Source organism: Parasteatoda tepidariorum, chromosome 4 (assembly GCF_043381705.1).
Source record: "Parasteatoda tepidariorum isolate YZ-2023 chromosome 4, CAS_Ptep_4.0, whole genome shotgun sequence".
Classification (NCBI taxonomy): Eukaryota; Metazoa; Arthropoda; class Arachnida; order Araneae; family Theridiidae; genus Parasteatoda; species Parasteatoda tepidariorum.
Window position 1 is genome coordinate 97,358,791 of NC_092207.1, and position 19,343 is coordinate 97,378,133.

At 29.9% G+C, this 19,343-nt stretch overlaps 1 protein-coding gene across 2 annotated transcripts in view; it reads left to right on the forward strand.

The window, feature by feature from the left end:
- Positions 1-19,343, forward strand: part of LOC107452017 (very long chain fatty acid elongase 1) — a 115,946-nt gene that overhangs the window by 86,718 nt on the left and 9,885 nt on the right. For both annotated transcript variants that reach the window (XM_043042164.2, XM_071180219.1), the window contains 3 exons: positions 3,899-3,982; positions 8,400-8,590; positions 17,114-17,194. In XM_043042164.2, the coding sequence (XP_042898098.1) occupies positions 3,937-3,982; positions 8,400-8,590; positions 17,114-17,194 (318 nt within the window). In that variant the 5' untranslated portion in view covers positions 3,899-3,936. The remainder of the gene's footprint in view (positions 1-3,898; positions 3,983-8,399; positions 8,591-17,113; positions 17,195-19,343) is intronic.

The following is a 19,343-nucleotide window of genomic DNA, read 5'->3' on the forward strand; positions in this document are numbered from 1 at the left end:
TTAGCGGGTGTATTTTTTATTTACCTTCGTAAGTCTTGCTCTTACAATATGTTCAATAGTTTAGCTAATAACTTTAATGAACATGTAGTTAGTATAACCTATTTAATTTGATTTTTTAAATTTTTTATAAAATATTTTTCTATTTTTATAAATTTTTAAATGACCGTAAAAAATCGTAGGAAATTGGCGCTAATTTCCTAATATTAATTTGCAGTGATCCTGTAATACTTAAAATCAAATCCTGTCTCTTGCGACTGAAATTATTCAATGTGCTTTAAAACAGATGTTACAAACTTAGAGGGAGGTAAGGTAAATCACAAATTATAATGAAAAATATATCTTTCAATATACCTTATTTTCCTCACTTTTGTTTATCTTTCTTGCATCTTCGTCAGATATGCAACTTTTTTTCATTATCGTCGTTGAAAAACAGACCTAAATTTTGGAGTTTACGATTACCTATGTCCCAACTCCGTAGACTTGTGATTTTGAACCTAATCCAGAAGGCAATCGAACTCCTGGATCAAGTAATGGGAGAAATTTGCCTTCGTGGAGGGCTTTTTGATGGAAACAATCCGCATTCGCGTAACATGAAAAGGTAAACCAATAAAACTTTCCACTGTTGGCCTCACGGCAAAGGGACTCTGATTGGTGATCCTTCTACCACTGAGGATATTTTAAATCAGTACTGTGGTTATTTCAAGCCGGGTGGGAGATGCTCATTTTTATCATCGTATAATTATGCCTCATAGAATTTAAAACATTTATAAATGTTTCATTTATGAGTTCAGCGCAGTATAGCTGCATTCGGATCTTGTATAAAGCTCTAGATTTTATCCAAAGTATCTGACTTCCGTGCTTTATTTTGTTTTCAGAGTTAAGAGGGTGATTCAGGCATGAATCTGTACATTTTTACTCGAATTAAGAGAAGAGGGAAAAGATAAAGAGAAATTAAAATGCTTAAGACTAATATTTTTTTATAACTAATACTATTTTGTGAATCTAATCCAATATTTAGATACCAGAAGTGATAAATGTTTATAACAATGCATTTCATTTCAATCGAAAACTAAAAATCTTCAGAGAGGGAAATTTCAATGGAAAAATGTTCCTGGAAAAAGCCAAAATGATGGGGGAGGGTGGGCAAGAAACATTCGGGCAAAAAGTGAAAAGGTTCCTCGAAAAACGGATCGATGTTGGGCGTTTGGGAAAAGCGGACGACGACATGTTCTAAAATGCTTCCTTTAATCGATATGCAGTCTAAGCACGTGTATAATACACCTGCCCTCAATACTGAGTGTCTTTATACCACCAACAATAAACCGTGGCTTTAGCAATAAAAATTCGAAAGCAGAATCTAGAAATTGTTTAGGGTTTTTTTTTTTAACATTTTATGTTTGGCATTGTCACACTAATGTCCCTTTTTTTCCTGTTTTGCACTTTGGAAAAATAATCAGTGGTTGCTGGGTAGTTGTTAGATTTCCACGAAAAATCCATCGTCCACAAGTAACCAATATAGTAAATGACACTAAATCAGTTCTATTAATTATTAAAAGTGTCAAAAATAAAAATTCTTCCCGGATGTTAGTCTGTTCTACTTAAAAATTCTTTTTTTATTTAAATTACTTCAGATGCTAAACTTTGCAAAAATATTTCTGATTTCACTTTTAAAAGTGCAATATTTTTACAACAAAATATTCATTATTTTATCAACAAGAACAAGCATTATTTTATGAGTAATTCCCTTCATTAAAAAGGTATAAAAAAAAACTTTCTCAGCTGCATTTCAGAAAAAGTTTCCATATTTGATCCATATTTCATCCATATTTGATCTGTTACAAACTTCCCTTTTCTGACCTAAAGCAAGAAAGAAAAATCTCAAGTATTTAGTTCATGATTTTATTGAAAATATGCATAAGTTATAATTTAAATTTGCTTCCCAAAACGCTCATTTACTCTTCCTTTCAAGCCAATAAGTTATGTTCTTCTGATAAATATTATAACCACAGTCCTGTGGTAAAGTAACCTTTTTAGTGTCAAACATAATTTTTCTCTCAGATTTAGAAATTTCGTATACTTATATCCTGAAACTGATTCATATTTGTGCTTAAAATAAATTTGCTTAATCCCAGTTGTGATTTAATCAACCAAATTTATTTTTGAAATTTAAAATCTAGAAGTAAATTGAAATCAGTATTACTTTGTAGCTAATCAATTGATCTTGTAGTATGAAGTAGTTGTGTTTATTTTTAAATTTTTTTTATTTATAACAAACAAATTAGCATAGCTTAAGGAGACTTAAGTTTTTATCAACCCTTGACGAGGAATTCTTTTTCAACATATTTTTCATAAATTTTCATTATTTTGTATTAATGTGAGTCAAAAAAATTTAAAAATATTTAGCATTTAAATAATTTGAATGAAGCACGGATTTCTTTTTCGGCATTAAAGGTAAATCTCCCAAACACTTTTCATTTCCAATTCAATTTTTCTATTTTGCAGTTATTTAGATCTAAGAGAAAGAGTTATTTATCATTGAAATTTCTTTAATTTACGAAATGAAGATTGATAAAATTTTGAATAGGAATGAAAAAAATTTCGAACTGCTTTTTTACATTTATATTCATTTTATATATATTGTAGTACAAATATAATTCCAATAATCTAACAGCTTTTTAGTAGGTATTCAACTTTTTTTATAATTAAAAAATAACAAAATATATTTTTGATTGTTGTCAGAGCATCTGGGAAAAAATCATATAAAGGGGACACCGTTGTTCTATCTGCGTCGAAGGTTAATTGGTCGGTATTGATGCGAAGGTCAATTTTTAAAGATATTTAAGTGTTTCTGTAACATCCTGACTTCGTAAAACCCTGACTTTGCATTTCGAGATAACATTTCACGAATTTTTTCTTATCTAAGTAGGTTTTGTTATCTACGTATCTTTTGTGATGTTAAAAATATTTTCTACTCTTTTCTTAAAAAGTCATTTAAATTGTAACTTACAAAAATCAATTTATTCATTTACTAAAAAGAAATTATTACTTAAAATGTTAATTTAATCTACTTTTAAAAATTTTTTAGTTTTCTACGATTAAATAACTTTGAAGAAATGTTACATTTTATTATACTCATTTACAGAGAAAGGTTAAAGTAAATGATAAAGTTTTTTGCCCTTTAAAGTTTTTCAATTAAATATGACATAGAACAAATTTAAATTAAAAATAAAATTTTGATTATTGAAACTTTCAAATTTTGAAAACTGATTTTAACGTATTTTTTTACCTTAAAAAAAAGTTTTATTTATAATTGAGAGATAGTTTTAAACTCCGTCAAATAATATAAATTTGCAAAAAAAAGTAACTTTTAAGAAGCTTACAAATTTATTAACTTAAGCCAAATTTTCAACAAAAAGAATAATAGTAAAATGAAAAATAAAAGAAAATGTATTTATAATTATTATCTTCAATTATCGGTGTTTGATAAGTATTAAATCACCTAGATTATATAAAAGTATATTTTCCGCCTTCGGTGAGTTATGTTTTATAATCTATATCTATAATATTGCATCAGTTATTTATGTAAAGTATACCAAACTTTATATATTTGTATTCCATTAACCTCATGGTAATTGTATATAGATATTACCAAAATGTAGGTTCTCTTTAAGCTAGTTTATTTAAATCTCTTTTTATTGAATTTCTTAATAAACTGATTTATTAAGAAGTTAAAAAAAAATAAACGAAATTTAAATAATTTTGCTTGCAGTTATTTATTCAGTAAAACTTATTTCGTTCATATAAGGTTCGTTATTTTTGTGAACTTAGTTAATCAAATTATCGTCAAAGAATGCAATAATTATAAAATACTTAGAATTCATTCATTTCTTCATTTCAGAAAGTTCATCGTACGCACAAATTAAAGTCCAATTCACAATGATCAACTTAACGCAGAAATATCAAGAATTCCTAGACATGGGTGGTAAGTACAATAGAACTTTATATTACTTTAAGACTTGGGTGGTAAATTTTATGTTTGTAAAAAAATAATTATTCCGCATTGCTTTATAAAGTAATGGCTATGAATTTATCTGGTCATGACTGTACAGGAATATTAACTGTAGACATGATAAAAAATAAGAAATAAAATTGGTGACGCAGTTTTAAATTTGATTTCGAATAAAGTTTAGTGCGTACGGGGAAACCTCTTTGGAGCGATCACACAGGGGAAAATGATTGTTAATGGAGGTGGGTCGTTCTTAAGGGTCACTTCCATTAACTTCAAAATGTTATCAAAGGTACATGATAACATTTCGCAAGTGATCTTCAATTTAGTGAATGTCATTTTCTGGATGCGGAAGTGTCACTTGTGCTAGTTTCATCAAAACCGAATCAATGAATAAAACTTAGCATCAATAAAAATGACCCCTAATTATGTGTAAAAGCAAATATACCTATTATGAATGATAGAACTATTTTAAATAAACAATTACATTTTTTGTTAAAGTTTACATTTTATTTAATATCATAAAAATTAGTTAGCTTTAAATAGTGAGAAGAGCCGACCGGTCTGTGTAGGGGTCAGGGAACTGTCCTTGCATCAGAAAAGTTCTGGGTTCGAATCCCGGGCAAGGCATGGATGTTTNTGGACTACTAAGGGATATTTATGGTAACCCGTGCTGAGGCCTGTTCTTTCTAGGAGGTGTTGCGCTGCTCCACCGCCGTGGCTTCGCCACAGGTGCCCAATGGGTAACGAAAAGAGAGTTAGCAGTTCTGGCACTTTCAGTGGCCAATGAACAATAGTTTCAAGTGCCTGCCATTAAAAAAAAAAAAAAAAATAGTGAGAAGAGGTTTGTTTGCTAAAGACGTCTTCTCTGTTTGCTTGGATTTTTCTAAAAATAGCTTCTTTTTTTTTGTAATTAAACTTTCAACTCTAAAAATAAGTCATTGATAGAATTGTCTTTAGTGACTTTGACATGAGGTTGTCAATTTCTTTCAGCAATGGTCAAAAAGAGTTCTCTAAATAAAATCCCCAAACAAATATTTTGAATACATTTGAATCTACTTATTGGAATGGTTAATATTTCTTATTTTGATATTTTTTCGTGCTTCCTTTTTTGACGTATTGGGTGTGGATGTTTTCCCGGTCACTGGGAGAAATTTCGAAAGTTTCTCCTAAAGGTTTTCTTCAACACAAAGTCTATGGAAAAAAGTGTCTTGCCTCTCAAAATGGGTCGATAATAGAAGAGGTCGCTGCGCAGAAGTGGTATAATTATTTCCTGAAGTGGTATATTATTATCTGGAGGTTTCACTATATTAGAATTAATAAGCTAAAATTATATCAGAAACTTAAAACTAAATTTGATGATTAAGAAAAGATAAGGTATCTCAAAAAATTTACCCTCTGATAAATGCAGATTCCTCGACCCAGAGTCTTCCTTAGAGGGTCTGATACGTGTCTCGATGATCGGACCTCTATTTTGCGTCAGACTTTGTTACAACACCGTTTGATTCTCCTATCTCGATCCTTTTATCTAGATAATACTTACACTATGCTGTTTAAGTTTGATGTATATTAATCAATCTTCTGTTGTCTTGTCCTGTTTATTTTTTGCTTCATAATACTTATTTTAACCATGTTTATTTTCGTTACAGCGAATACATATTTAGAACTTGCGGTTTGCGCAATATAGACTTTTATATAATTTTTTCCTTTGTGCAAAAACATTATTTTGGACAAAATTTTCGAAATTGAGTTATTATAATTTTAGAATCCCTGTACCCTAAGCTTTCTAAATATACTTTATTTTTACTTGTACTTTAATTATTTACAAAGTTATAGCAGTTTTTGTGTAAGGTGATAGCGGTGGATAGATTAGTGAATTTAAGTCTTTAAATGCGTTTATCGCAAAATCAGATTTATTTTTAGCATTTTACACCACCTGAAACTCGATATCTCATGTTTTTAAAATAATTGCCGACAATTTTTCATGGGTGTTCATGATTATAGCATACATGTTTTTAACTACGGACTAAGAAGAATTTAATTTTTATGATTATTCTACTGCAAAGACAAGTGCAGAAATTTTTAAAAATTTGCTTTTTTATCTTCGTTGATACCTAACTCAGAAATATATGCACTTGCTTTTAAGACAATAGTTCAAAACAGAGTAGATAGCCTCCTAAATAAATTCCTCAGAGGATTTTTTGTTTTAGACGATAGAATTTTTCTTTGCAGAGTTTAGCGTACATCCAAAGAAAATGCCTTATTTTTACCTAAAAATGGTCGTTTAAATAAATGTATGTATTTTTCCTTGCTAGTTTTAAAAGTTTTTACATGTACTAAAACATATGAGCTAGTTTTTAAAATTTTATATTAATTATTTATAAAAAATTTCGAAGCTAGTCCGATACCTTAAATACAACACTCAATCATTATAAGAAGAGGTTATTCTCTTATACATTTTGTTAAATTTTTAAAACCAAGTAGAAAATGCTAAAAATTTTTAATTCAAAAATTATTTAATGTTACTAAAAGTCAAAAGCTAACTTGTGGGTTCTTCACTTTTAGATAAACGCTAGTTCCCCAATCCGCAAATCTCTAAATGCCCACTTATGCCTTTTATTTTTTCATTCCCTTTCTTTGTTTTTGCATCATGTATTGCGTATGTGTTTTAAATTGGACAATGACAACCACCACTCTTCCGATTAAAGGTAAACCCAATTTGATGCAAATTGGTTAAGAATTGCCACTTTGTTAAGTTGCATGAACTTTTGATTTTACATGAGGGAAGCAGGGTTTCCGTTACGGTAGCTTTTTTCGCAAAATGCGAAAAGACCCCTCAAAAATGCTAAAATTCAACAAAGCATTTTCGCATTTTTGCTAAAGGATTTTACTAAATTCCATTAAAAAAAAAAGCTTCCGCGAAAAACCATGACGGAAAAAAACTTGATCAAACAAGGAGAAAAAATCTAAATATCTTTCGCAAGAAGAACCATGACGCTAGCGTTCACGAAAAAAACGTGATCAAACGAGATGAAGCATAGCGATCAAGAAAAATGGCTAGAATATATGATATATATATTTGTTAATGATTAATATTTAGGGCCCTGAAAGTGCATTTAACTTTCAAGAAGCATTTGTAAAATGGGCAAACATGAAAGAAAGGAAGATTGTTAATTATAAACCAAAATGTTTTGATAAATAATAAATGTGTTTTTTTTTGTTATAGGTATTCTTTTTGATATTCTTGTACATTAAGCTATTCTTTGTCAGATAACTTACAGTACTTGTTTGATATAAAGTAATTTTATAAGCCTAATGGCATTTTAGCATTTTGCTAAAACTTTTTTTCAGATTTTAGCTTTTTTGCTAATGAATTTTTAGACTCAGCTTAAACCCTGGAGGGAAGGTTGCAGTCATCGGGCCACTTATTTTTGGCAATTTATTTTGGCGCACAATTTGTAAATGTTACTGTATTTATTATCTTCCAATCTAAGCATACTTAAGCGTAGTCGTTATAATTATAACATTTTAAATAAACGTTAGAAAAATAAAAATAAATGGTCAATGAAGAGAACCGGTCATTTTCATTGGACATGGGAATATTTATGAAGTAGCCGGTAGCTATTTCATTCTTTTTTTATAAAGTGTCACCTTAAAACGAGTTGGTAAAATGTTTAAAAACATATTGAGCTTGAAAATGAGAATATTTTTCTACTGCAATTATTAGAATTATTCCGAAGAGTATTATTCTCAAAAATTATTCTGTTACTATTATATCCATTACATTGTTATTCTATGATTCAAATTTTGTTAAAAGATTTAAGAGCATGTAAAGTTTTTGACTAAATTTTTTTTTTACAAAATTCCTTACATTTTATTTTCCGCCTCATTATTTGACTAGAACCAGGTTTGAAACTAAATGGTGCTCTATCACTGCATTAATGCCATTGCATTACTGATAGTTAAACAATTAAAATAATATATTGCGCTATTTCTAAAATTAAGACCGCTAAAGTTTTAATCCGAATCGTTTAAAAAAAAATCCAAAAATCACGATAAATTTTTTCTCTATGAAATATCTGGTTCTCTTTAGATTTTAAAAAAAATCAAAAACTTCAAATCACTATAACCAATCTCGAATATTTTTGTCAAAACGATAATTTTCAAATTTATTTGCAACTCGAAAAATGATCATATCTAACCATGTGTTTTAAATTAGATTTAATTAGATACCTGTAAATGACGTCACGCGTGTGTCGAACTTGATTGGCTTCAGAATCGACAAATGGTATGATTTACTTACTATGACGTCACATGCAGGTATCCAATTATTTCCAAAAATCATTTCTCTATAACAGCAAGTTGTATCTAAATGAGTATTTCGTTTTCTAAGATCCTAGGGTAGCTTCATGGCCACTAATGGACAGTCCAATGAAAGGCATAACTCTCGTAGTCATGTATTTGAGCTTTGTGAAAGTCATAGGTCCAGCCTGGATGAGAGATCAAAAGCCTTACGATTTAAGGTATCCAATGGTCATCTACAACTTTGCCCTTGTTGCTGTTAGTGGCTGGCTTTTTATTAACGTGAGTATAACTAAAGTATTGTAGCTGTATTTCTTAAGGTATTGTGTACTTGTTTATTGCACTATTTTGTATTTATAAATTTCTGACACTATTAAAAGACCAGACAGCTCATCTGAAAAAGAGACAAAGGGAATTACTTCCAAATTTGTTTTTAATCTTCATTAGTGAGTTTTCACAAGTATACTTTGATATTTACTGTACTCGGCAATATTCTTCAATAAGTGTAAAATACGAAGCAGTCGCTCCATCAGAAGTTGGGGAAAATAACTAGCTGCATTCTTGGATTTTTTTCCCAACAAAATTGTACCCATAACTTAGGGATCAACTTTTTGTTGCATTCATACAAATATCTTGCTTATTTCGTGTGTGGGGATTTCATATCTGAAATTAGTTTTGTTCCTAAAGTTAAAAGGGTTTTTCTTTTAATTACATTTTTAGTCTATTTTTTGATAAAATGTAAAAGTTTTAAAACGATATATATATAGCAAAGGGTCACGTAAATGTTGCGACAAACTTCGGACATTAAATTTACAAGGGATGATCAAATGAAGAGGTACGAAACGACATGGTGGGTACAAATGTAGACTTTATTCAAAATATACACCATAGGCCTAAACACAACGATCGAACTGATGAACAAGCCGCAGGATTCCTTGTTCTCAAAATTCCTGTGGCCGTGACGAGAACCAAGCGTCCTTGAGTATGTCGTCCGAGTTGAAGCGTTACCCTTTCAGGCGTTTCATCAGTGGACCAAACACATGGAAATCGCAGGGCGACACGTCCGGACTGTAAGGCGGATAGTCCAACGTCTCCCACTTGAACTTGACCAGTTCCATGTATGTGACTCTGGAGACGTGTAGACGAGCGTTATCATGGAGCAGAACCACACCCTCCGTGAGCAGTCTCGGTCTTTTGCTCTTCATGGACCTGCGTAGGTGTCGGAGTGTTCGGCTGTCAGAAATCGGATAACACCTCGCTGTTCCTCTATCGTCGAATTTTGCAAACCGAACGGCATTCTGTCCTCATACGGACTGCTGCATCATTTAGACGCCGCTTTTGATAAGAGCCTCTGCTCTCTCCTGTGCGTGCGGGCGCCCGCGCATGCTCCGATCCCAGTTAGAGACTCCAATAGCGTCCCGAGATGTCTCGCTACGTTCTCCCATAGCGGAATATGCATATATTTAACTGTTACGATTTTACGTCGTTTCGTACCTTTTCACTTGATCACTCCTTGTACATCGAAGTCCATGGCCGGAAATCTCATCGTACGTGGCTAGGGCCACTTCCGTACTTTGACTTGTTCATAAACATGCGAAGAAACTGCTCATAATTTAAAGGTGCCTCTAGGGGAGTATGACGACATTTCAGGACATGAGTTCCCTTGTAATTTTAATCCTTATGATGTGTCTTAAATTCCCTATAAGTTTGTTGCTTCATTTAGACGACCCTTAGCTATATCGTTTTTAAACTTGTGCATTTTGACAAAAAATAGACTAAAAATGTCATTTAAAAGTAACTGTAACTGTAAAAAACAGATTAAAATGTTAAAATCAATTATTTGAAAATATCTAGAGATCCGTTGAAAAATTCTCATGCAACAGAAAACAAAAGCAAAATTGCTTCCTAGAAAAATTGCAATCAGATTTGAAAATTGCAATCAGATAACTGCAATAATTTCGTGAAAGATAATTTATTACTACAGCACAAAACTACTGTACTTTTGTCTGTATTAAAATTTTTAAGTTATATCTGGTTTTTGCGCAATTTCCATTTTTAAAAATTTTTTGCCTGTTTTTAAAAACAATAAAAGCAAATTTCAGAAAATTTAAAAATTCAAAAAGAAGTATTAAATTACCTATCCTAAATAGTTAACCCCAAAATTTTATTGCTCTAGATTCTAGGGAAAAAATTTCATAGTTTTTCTGTAAGTTTGTACTAGTAAAATTCATAGATTTTCTGTAAGTCATAGTTTTTCTGCAAGTTATCATGAACTCTTCCTCTTATTCTAATAGGACGACGTTTTCAAACTAAACTTCTTCTGAACGAAATAAGCTGACGAATGATAATCAATGATCTCAAATTTAAGAATAAAATATCTTTGAGAGAATCGAAATCAAAAATCCCTCTAGCACCTAAGACGGTGAGGAAGGAGTGTTCTTAAAACATTAATTCAAAGAAAGAGATCCCATCTAAATTCTTCGTCCATTTCAGTTCAGTTTTGTTTAAAAGTTATAGTTCTTAAAATTTCTTTGAACTGTGACTTGACAAAGTAAAGCAAGTTACACTTATCAAATTTACTTTTGAAAGAAAATGAGTTTTACTGTGAGTTGATAAGATAAATGTTTATAACTCTCATTCTGATAAGAATTATTTATCCTGAGATCGTAATATATTTTTCTAGACTTTCAAAGACATTGTTGATTTGCCCTAAAGTATACATCGTCAAATAAATAAGCAGACCAAAAGTGATTTTTAGTAGCTTTTAAAAAAGTATCAAGATTTTCAAGATTTTAAAAGAGCCTTTAGCCCAAACATTAAAAAACTAAAATACGTAAATATATAACGTTCTAATTCATTTTAAAAAAAACATTTGCAAATACAATAGTATTTGCAAAATAACTTTCCGAGTCTAATAAAAGTATTTCAAAAAAAAGTTAAAACAATTTCTTGCTAAAGAAAATAAAATTTATTCTTGCTAAAGAAAATAAAATTTATTCTTGCTAAAGAAAATTAAATTTATTCTTACCAGAGGAAATTAAATTTGTTCTTAATAGAGAAAATTTTATTTGTTCTTAATAGAGAAAATTAAATTTGTTCTTAATAGAGAAAATTAAATTTGTTCTTACTACAGAAAATTAAATTTGTTCTTACTACAGAAAATTAAATTTACTTTTACTAGAGAAAATCTAATTTATTCTTACTATAAAAAACTAAATTTGTTCTCACTATGGAAAATGAAACTTGCTCATACTAGAGAAACTGAAATTGGCTTTCATTAAAGTTCGAATTTACCGTCATCAGGGAAATGAAACCTAAACTTTCAGATGAAAATTTGAAATAGTCGGAAAAACTTAAAGGTATTATATTTAAGAAAACTAACATTTATTATTGTCAGATATTGAACTACGGTCAGAAAAACTAGAGATAATTTAAGTAGGAATAATTTGTTTTAGTCTAAGAAGCTAAATTTTATTTTATTTAAGGGCACGTAATTTTTTTTTAAACACCCAAGTAGCTAATTTATAAGTTAAATGAAAGGTCGTTTGACGACCAAAAAAAATAGCATTTACATTAAATTGCTTATAGCAACTTTTAACAAGAGTTTAAATCTTTTTCAAAATAAGACTACTGTTTAAAGAATAAATAAATAAAACTTCTGGAGTTTAGGTATGTCGAGTTAGTTAATTTAAACATATTTTACACATTAATGCAGCCAATGAAAATAAAAAAATTAATTTTGCCACATAACTTAGAGAAAGTCACGTTTAGACTTAACTAAAATTATTCATTTTGATAATTAATATCCTCCAAAACGGTGAACTAATGCAAATGTTCCCATTCCGAATTCAAAACTCTGTTCCATTCTAGACGGAGCCACATTTTTGTCCCGTTCGCTTAATTTTCTTAATGATTCTCCCGTTAAAGGCATCAGCATTGTTAATGTAGGCCACCTGCAATTGCATTCGCAATAATAGTCTTTTTCTCTCATAATAAAAATGAGGATAAAAAGTTCTTTTTCATCCCATAAGGGAAAAGACAGTTAATGGATCTTAAAGACTAAATGTCATATATGGGTAGAATTGTAAATGGAATCTAGTATCGGTTTTCTGTTCTTTACTTGAAGGGAGCGTTTAGGCAGAAAATCAATAGGCCGCTATTGATTTGATATTCTGATACTTTGCTGACTGGAAATAATTTGTATACATAAGTGAAGGTCACTAAATTAAACAGAAGGTCAAAAATTCAATATTTATTTAAGATCGTGGCAGCAGTGAATACATTTCAAAAGATGAATGCAGAATTTCCTAAAAAGATTTTTGAAGTTTTAAGTTCTTTTCGAAAAATCTTTTTTCATAATCTAAAAATGTATATGAAATATTTGATATTTAATTGTTTGAAAGTTATGCAGATTTTAGATTTACTAACTAGACATGAACACAATGCATCCCCTTAATGGGTTGATATTAAGATATGTTAGGTGTTTCGCTGATCTTTCCTTCTATTTCTTTCTCAATTTTTTTCAATCTTCATAGTTAATAATTTGATTTTAAAAAATAAGTTCCCATTTTAATTGTTTTTCCATTTAATTTAAAGCAATATAGCCGCATTTGGCTCGTGTGCCATACATTAAAGTTATTTAATATAAGATTGTTGTAAACTTAAAGGCGAAGAAATAAATTAATCTTTAAGGCGTTTTTTCATTCTATCAAAAGAACATTTTTAGAACTAACACTCTACTGCAAAATTAGTCTAAAAAAAATCCTTTCAATTTTAAAATAAAAATGCAGGTTTACTTTTTACCGTAGTACATATTGTGAAAAATTATTCAAGTTAATTAATTATAGTTACGGCTATGTCATAACTACATATCAAATGTATGAAAAGAAGGTAAATTTCCTCTTGTTCTTACGCCTTTCAAATAGGGTTTAAACTTTAATAATGTTTTGTGAAAGTTACCAGTTTGTTGCTTAGTAACTCTTTGCATATTTAAATGAATAATAAAAATATTCCAAATGCCTTAATACTAATTGGATGCATAACATTTTATCTATTTTTTTTTTTTTTTGAATAAACAAACTTGATGAGCAATTAAAATAACAAAAGTAAATGTGAAAGAGTTTTTGTATTTAGTCTTAAGTCAGTGACGCTTGTGTTAAAAATTTCATGCTCAGTAAAATTTGTAGTTCGTCATTGAAATGTTTAATTCTATAATCAATTAGTCCCATTCGTAGTTAAGCATGCCTAATGACGAGCAATAAAATTTAGCTTAAACGGATTAAACGCTTCAGAGTTCTTGCAAACCTATTATAGAGGTAATAATAATTATTAAGGTAAAGAAAATCGAGTCAGGAATATGTTCCTATTAAAGTTGGGGGGGAAATGCAATAATGTGATGATCACACTTTTTTCAACAAAAATGTAGTTAGCAGGTTTTGCATCTTGACGACTCCTATATTTTGTCTCTGCAAAAGTTTGTCCTAACAAAATGAAAGCAGCATTGTAGTAGGTCAATTAAAAGGGAAGAAATTGTGACCTTTCCGAATTTCAAATTAAACATGCAATTACTTGAACTAATGTGTATAAGTAATCATTAAATTCGCGTAAATCACATTGGGAAATATTTTTTTCGTGATTTTTTAACGGATCTTGGATTTCTACTGATTTTAATTTCTCTTTTACCTGTTTTTCTCTCCAAGCTACAGCTTTCCCTTAAGTCTATTCCTAGATTGAAACGTTAAAAGCATTATATATATGACAGGAGATCGCGTAAATGTTGCAACGTACTTCTAGGGGAGTTAAGGCACATCATCAGGATTAAAATTGCATAGGAACCCTTGTCCGGAAATGTCATGTGGCACTAGAGACGCTTCTCCACTTTTTATTCGTGTGCTTGCGAACAAGTCATATTAAGAGAAGAACCTTTTAGATGCTTTCGATGATATTTCCTGGCATATGCTCCTATGCATTTGTAGAGATTAAGTTAATCCAATAAAAATCATACATTAAATTACAACAATTAACAATCAACACATTTAATAATGTCAAAAACAATGAAACGAGATTAAGTTGCGTGTTCACGGTATCAAATTACCGAATAGACGGAAATATTAAAGACAATTATACAAGATAGTGTAGTAGCAAAATTCGTGACATTTCTACACTGGCTAGCAAGCATGAATGCTTGTTTTCCTTATGAGAGTATGGTGTTGCTAGATATAATTATAGAGAAAAGCTGTTTTATAGTTCTGTGGTGCCATCTGGTTACCAGAGTCCATCTCCATCAGGCGAAAATTTGATCCACCACACCCTCATCCTGATGATGTTCCCTAATTCCCTTAGAAGCTAGTTGCTACATTTACGAGACTTCCTGTTATATGTAACGGTTTCAACATTTCTTCAAAATTGCTATTTTAAGAAAATAATCTGTTATTTTACAGTTCTGTACTGCCATCTGGCGGCCAGTCCAGCTCCACCTGGTGAGAATTTGATCCATCCCACAATGTTAATCCTTCTGTTAACTAACTCCTCTGGAAGTTAGTTGCAAGCCAGGGTTGTAACTTCAAAAAGACCTCCTGTTAAATATAACGTTTTTAGCATTTTTTTTTTCAAAACTTTAAGAAAACCTGTTACTTTGAGAGCAAAGCTAATTTTAGATTTTAAATCCCCATACACGATTTAGGCAAGATAAAGTATTTGTATATATGCAGAAAAAGCATTTGTTCACGTATGTGTTATCTTTAAACACTTTCTTGAAATATGAAAAAAGTATTAGCCAAAGATCAAAATGTATGTACTTTTTTATCCTACAAAGGAATTCGTCCTCTGTTGGAAAAAAATAATTGATTTTAGTGTACGTAATATTACTATGATAAATAGTAATATTACTTATTGCATTTTAACCTTTTGGTTATGGCTGTTACAATAGGTGAACTGGAATGGCTTCATCATGCTAAGTACCGTAGGCTAAAGGTTAAAGGGAAAAAATAAGATAGCCCATTAGTGTAGTTCTATTATAGGTTAACAGATTAAAAATCAAGCAGTTTAAAACCAATACTTCTACTAAAATTATTAATATCTTGTGTAAAATTTGAAATTCTATCTTACCATATATATTATAAAAATATGAATACAAAATTTGTAATTTAGGATATAAAAATTTCAAACGTTTTTTATTATTCGAATTCGAATTTCTTAAAAGCAAGATCCTTACTAATTCTACGAATTTCTGTCACATAAATTATATCGCCCCATATTTTAACGATTACTTTTAACACAGCATTTAATTAGTTGTATTATATTACTTAGACGAAAACAATTTCTCCAACTATGCTAAAGTGTACACTAAAATTTCTTTTTATAAACAAAGATACTTAGTGTAAGTTTGTCATTGTTTACTCTCTTTTGTCTGCTAGAAAAGATACTGCAATGTCGACTTGAGATTAAGTACCCATTCATACACAGTTAACTAAGTTGACTATTAAGTTACAGCACTTTCTGAAACTCTCTAATGTTCAATTACTTACAGGGTGCATTAATTCTCGTAGTTTGCTGACTGAAAGAACACTTAAAATAAGTCTTTCGCCATTAATTCGGGAATTTGTCACAAGCCCATTCAATAAACTTCGGAAATAAGGAAAATATTTATTTCAAAGTTTTGCAACGTATAACTCCTTAACGAAAAATCTTTATTAAACACATTTTTCATATTTTGTATTTAGGTTATAATAAATGAAAAATATGATATTTAGCATTTTACAAATTTATGGTTATGAAATACAACATGTAACATCAGTGTCTTTTTCCGCGTAAAAGGCAAAAATCTTCCAAACACGACTCACTTCCAAACAATAATTTTTCAAATTTGTAGTAATTTAAATCTAAGAGAAACAGTTATTCATCCTTGAAATTTCTTAAACTTGCAAAATCAATTGTAGATAAGTGTTTGAATATGAATGGAAAAAAAATTTGAAAATGTTTCTTTGATATATTTAACACAAATATAATTCTGATATTTTAAGATTTTTTTTAGCAACTATTAGACTGTTTTTTAAAATTATAAAATACCAAAACATATTTTTGCTAAGAATTCGGGCGTCAGTAAAAAAATATATGTAAGGGACACCAGTCTATGTGCGTCAAAGAGATAATATACTCCTTGAAATATTTTATCCCTAAAAATTTTTTAATATAGTGCTTTTCTGTTAAATATTTTTCTTACTATTACATATTTAAATGCAAAATGATATACATCTATATAATTTAACATAAATTAAATTTGCATTTTATTAACCATTAGAAAATATTCCTAGCAACGTAAAGAATTTTCATTATCTAACAACAAAAAAAATATGCTTAACAAATTTCAATAAACTGCATTTAAATAAAGAATAATGTAAGTAAATAGATACTGTTCCACTAAGAGGGACCGTAAAAAATTGCCCATTCGCGATGAGTGAATTCGGGACCACAATAACCTTAAAAAAAAAAACATCAGTGTAAGGTATACCGGACAAATATAACTTGAAAAACATCAGTGTTGAGTATACCAGACAGCGGCATTTAACCTTAAAAAAACATTAGTGTACGATATATCGGGCTGTGGCGCACTTAACAATAAAATATATCTATGTAGAACCAAACAATGGCATTCGCATCCCTTAATCAGATTACTGAAAATATTTAACAGCGACTATTATTTAGTTATTCTAACATTGCCGAAAACAATTTAAAAATCGCCAACGGCCCATTTGATGAAAGAGTGAGTATTAATATAATGTTTCAATTTTATAATTTTATTTTCAGTTTGGAATGCTAGGTTGGTTTACACATTACAGCTGGCGATGTGAACCTATTGATTACTCAAATAGTCCTGATGCAGTTAAGGTGAGTGAAATAGTCATGCTACTAGATTTTACTTAACTATATTTTTTTATTTCGTTTCTAATGTATATTGAGCCGCTAAACTGTTAAAGATCAAAATCAGCTTGTTCATAAGTTTAAACGATTTTATAAGTTACCGTCTCTTTCAGAAAAGCAAAATATATGTTTAATAAATTAAAATAGTACAAAACGTTTAAAGTTTGTTTCGTAATTACAGTTAATCTAAATGTTTCGATTATTTTGTAAAAATAAAGTCAGAAACTATTCTCTTTAAATCTGAAAATCAGTATTTAAACGAGGGGAAAACTTTATCAAAATTATTGAAGGCCAGATTTAAAAATATCAAAGCTTGTTTGATTTCCCAATAAAAGGGAGATATTGATAGGAAATTTTCAAACAGCTCCAAGTTTCACCAGGCAATTAAACAGGTTTTTATGATCTTTAACCACGCCTTTTTCCGTAGCCACTCACCACACTTCAATAGCGTTTAACTTCTTTTTTTTTTCCTCGCTTTAATATTTATTTGAAACAGTTTATACTTTTTGGACTTCATTTTTGACAAAAATTCTGAAATTAAAAATTAAAGCATCGATTAGAAATAGAAGTAGAGCAGCTGAGCTACAATACTTCCCCATCTCTCTTTATTCCAGATTGCTCTCTGTCACGTGCCCCCTCAGTAGAACTCCGAAGTCAAGCATCAATGGCTGCTGTCAATGTGCGGGTGGGTGACCACTTTGTCAGGCTACGAAGGGACCGAGGGTGTGCGGTATCAGTCCTCGGGAAATTGATCTACTGTAAAGTGCTCGACTTCGCTTGCAGATATTTGGGCTACCAAAACGGGAGTGTCATCCGCTCTGCAGAGTATAAATACGGCAATAGCATGTCTTCGAATCATCCTCGGGGATGTTTTCGAGGCCGTCGCCAATAGCCCATTGTGCAGCTCTAGTATTAACTACTACGTCACGTGCCACCCCTTTCCCCGCAAACGTTATTAGAGAAAGAAAGGATTGATGTGACAGTTGAGATCAATTCCCTTTAATGGTAGATTAGAGCAATGGTAGATTTGCGGATTTGCAAATGGCAATGGAATAAAGTTAAAAGCTTCAAGAGAGTTACAGATAGCAGATCAGTAAAATATTGGATCATTTTTCGGCAGGACTTTGCTGGATTAAAATTTATTTTGAAATTTCAAGTTTTGAATACTTATAAACTGCTCGAAAATTTTTAAATTTCTACAAAATTATAAATATTTTAATTTTTGAATGGTTTAAAAACTCTAAAAATTTATCTGGTAAGTACCACTTATGGATAATTTGTAAGTTTTAAAAACAGTTTAATGTTTTAAAATGTTTCACATAATTGCAAAACAAATGCCCATATTTATAACTGAAGTTAAAAAACTGATTTTTCTTTTTAAACTTCAAAATTTTAAAATTACTACTTCCCAATTAGTTAATAACCTTATATCTTTGTTTAAACTTATTTTAATAAAAATTTCATTGAAGTCTGTCTTATATATTAAGAGTGCTGGACTATATTTTAGATCAAATTTTTAAAAATATATGCATACCTTGTATCAAATTTGTTTTTCCAAAAAATTGTACTTTTAACCTTTCAATCCAAAAATTAACCTTTTTTCCAAATCACATAACTTTTATTATTTTTGATAATTCTTGCTTTATAATGCTCATAAAAATTAAATTTAGAGAATAAACTACGCATTAGACATAATATTAATATTTAGATATTTTACAGGAAATATCGAAAAATTTGGAAAAGAAGGCCGAAAATTACGATTAGATATTTTTTATTTATTTTAGCTGTAAAATAGTTTAATCATCTAGTCCGCAATGTATTTCCTATTCATACACATAGAAAACATTCATGCAAAATGTTAAGAAATTTGAACTAAAATATTTTGAGATATTGCATTTAGAATGAAGTAAAATATCCAAAAAAAAATTTGTTTTGAGAAAAAGGGGCTAAAATGACATAATTATCAATATAGTAACCAAAATGAATGATTTTTCAAATCATAACTTCTGCTTGTTTTAACTTGGAAACGAAACTCAAACGGTTTTTGAAAGAGAAAATTTTAATTTTATTTTATATAAAAACAGAACATTGATTTTTTAGTCAAAATTAACTTTGA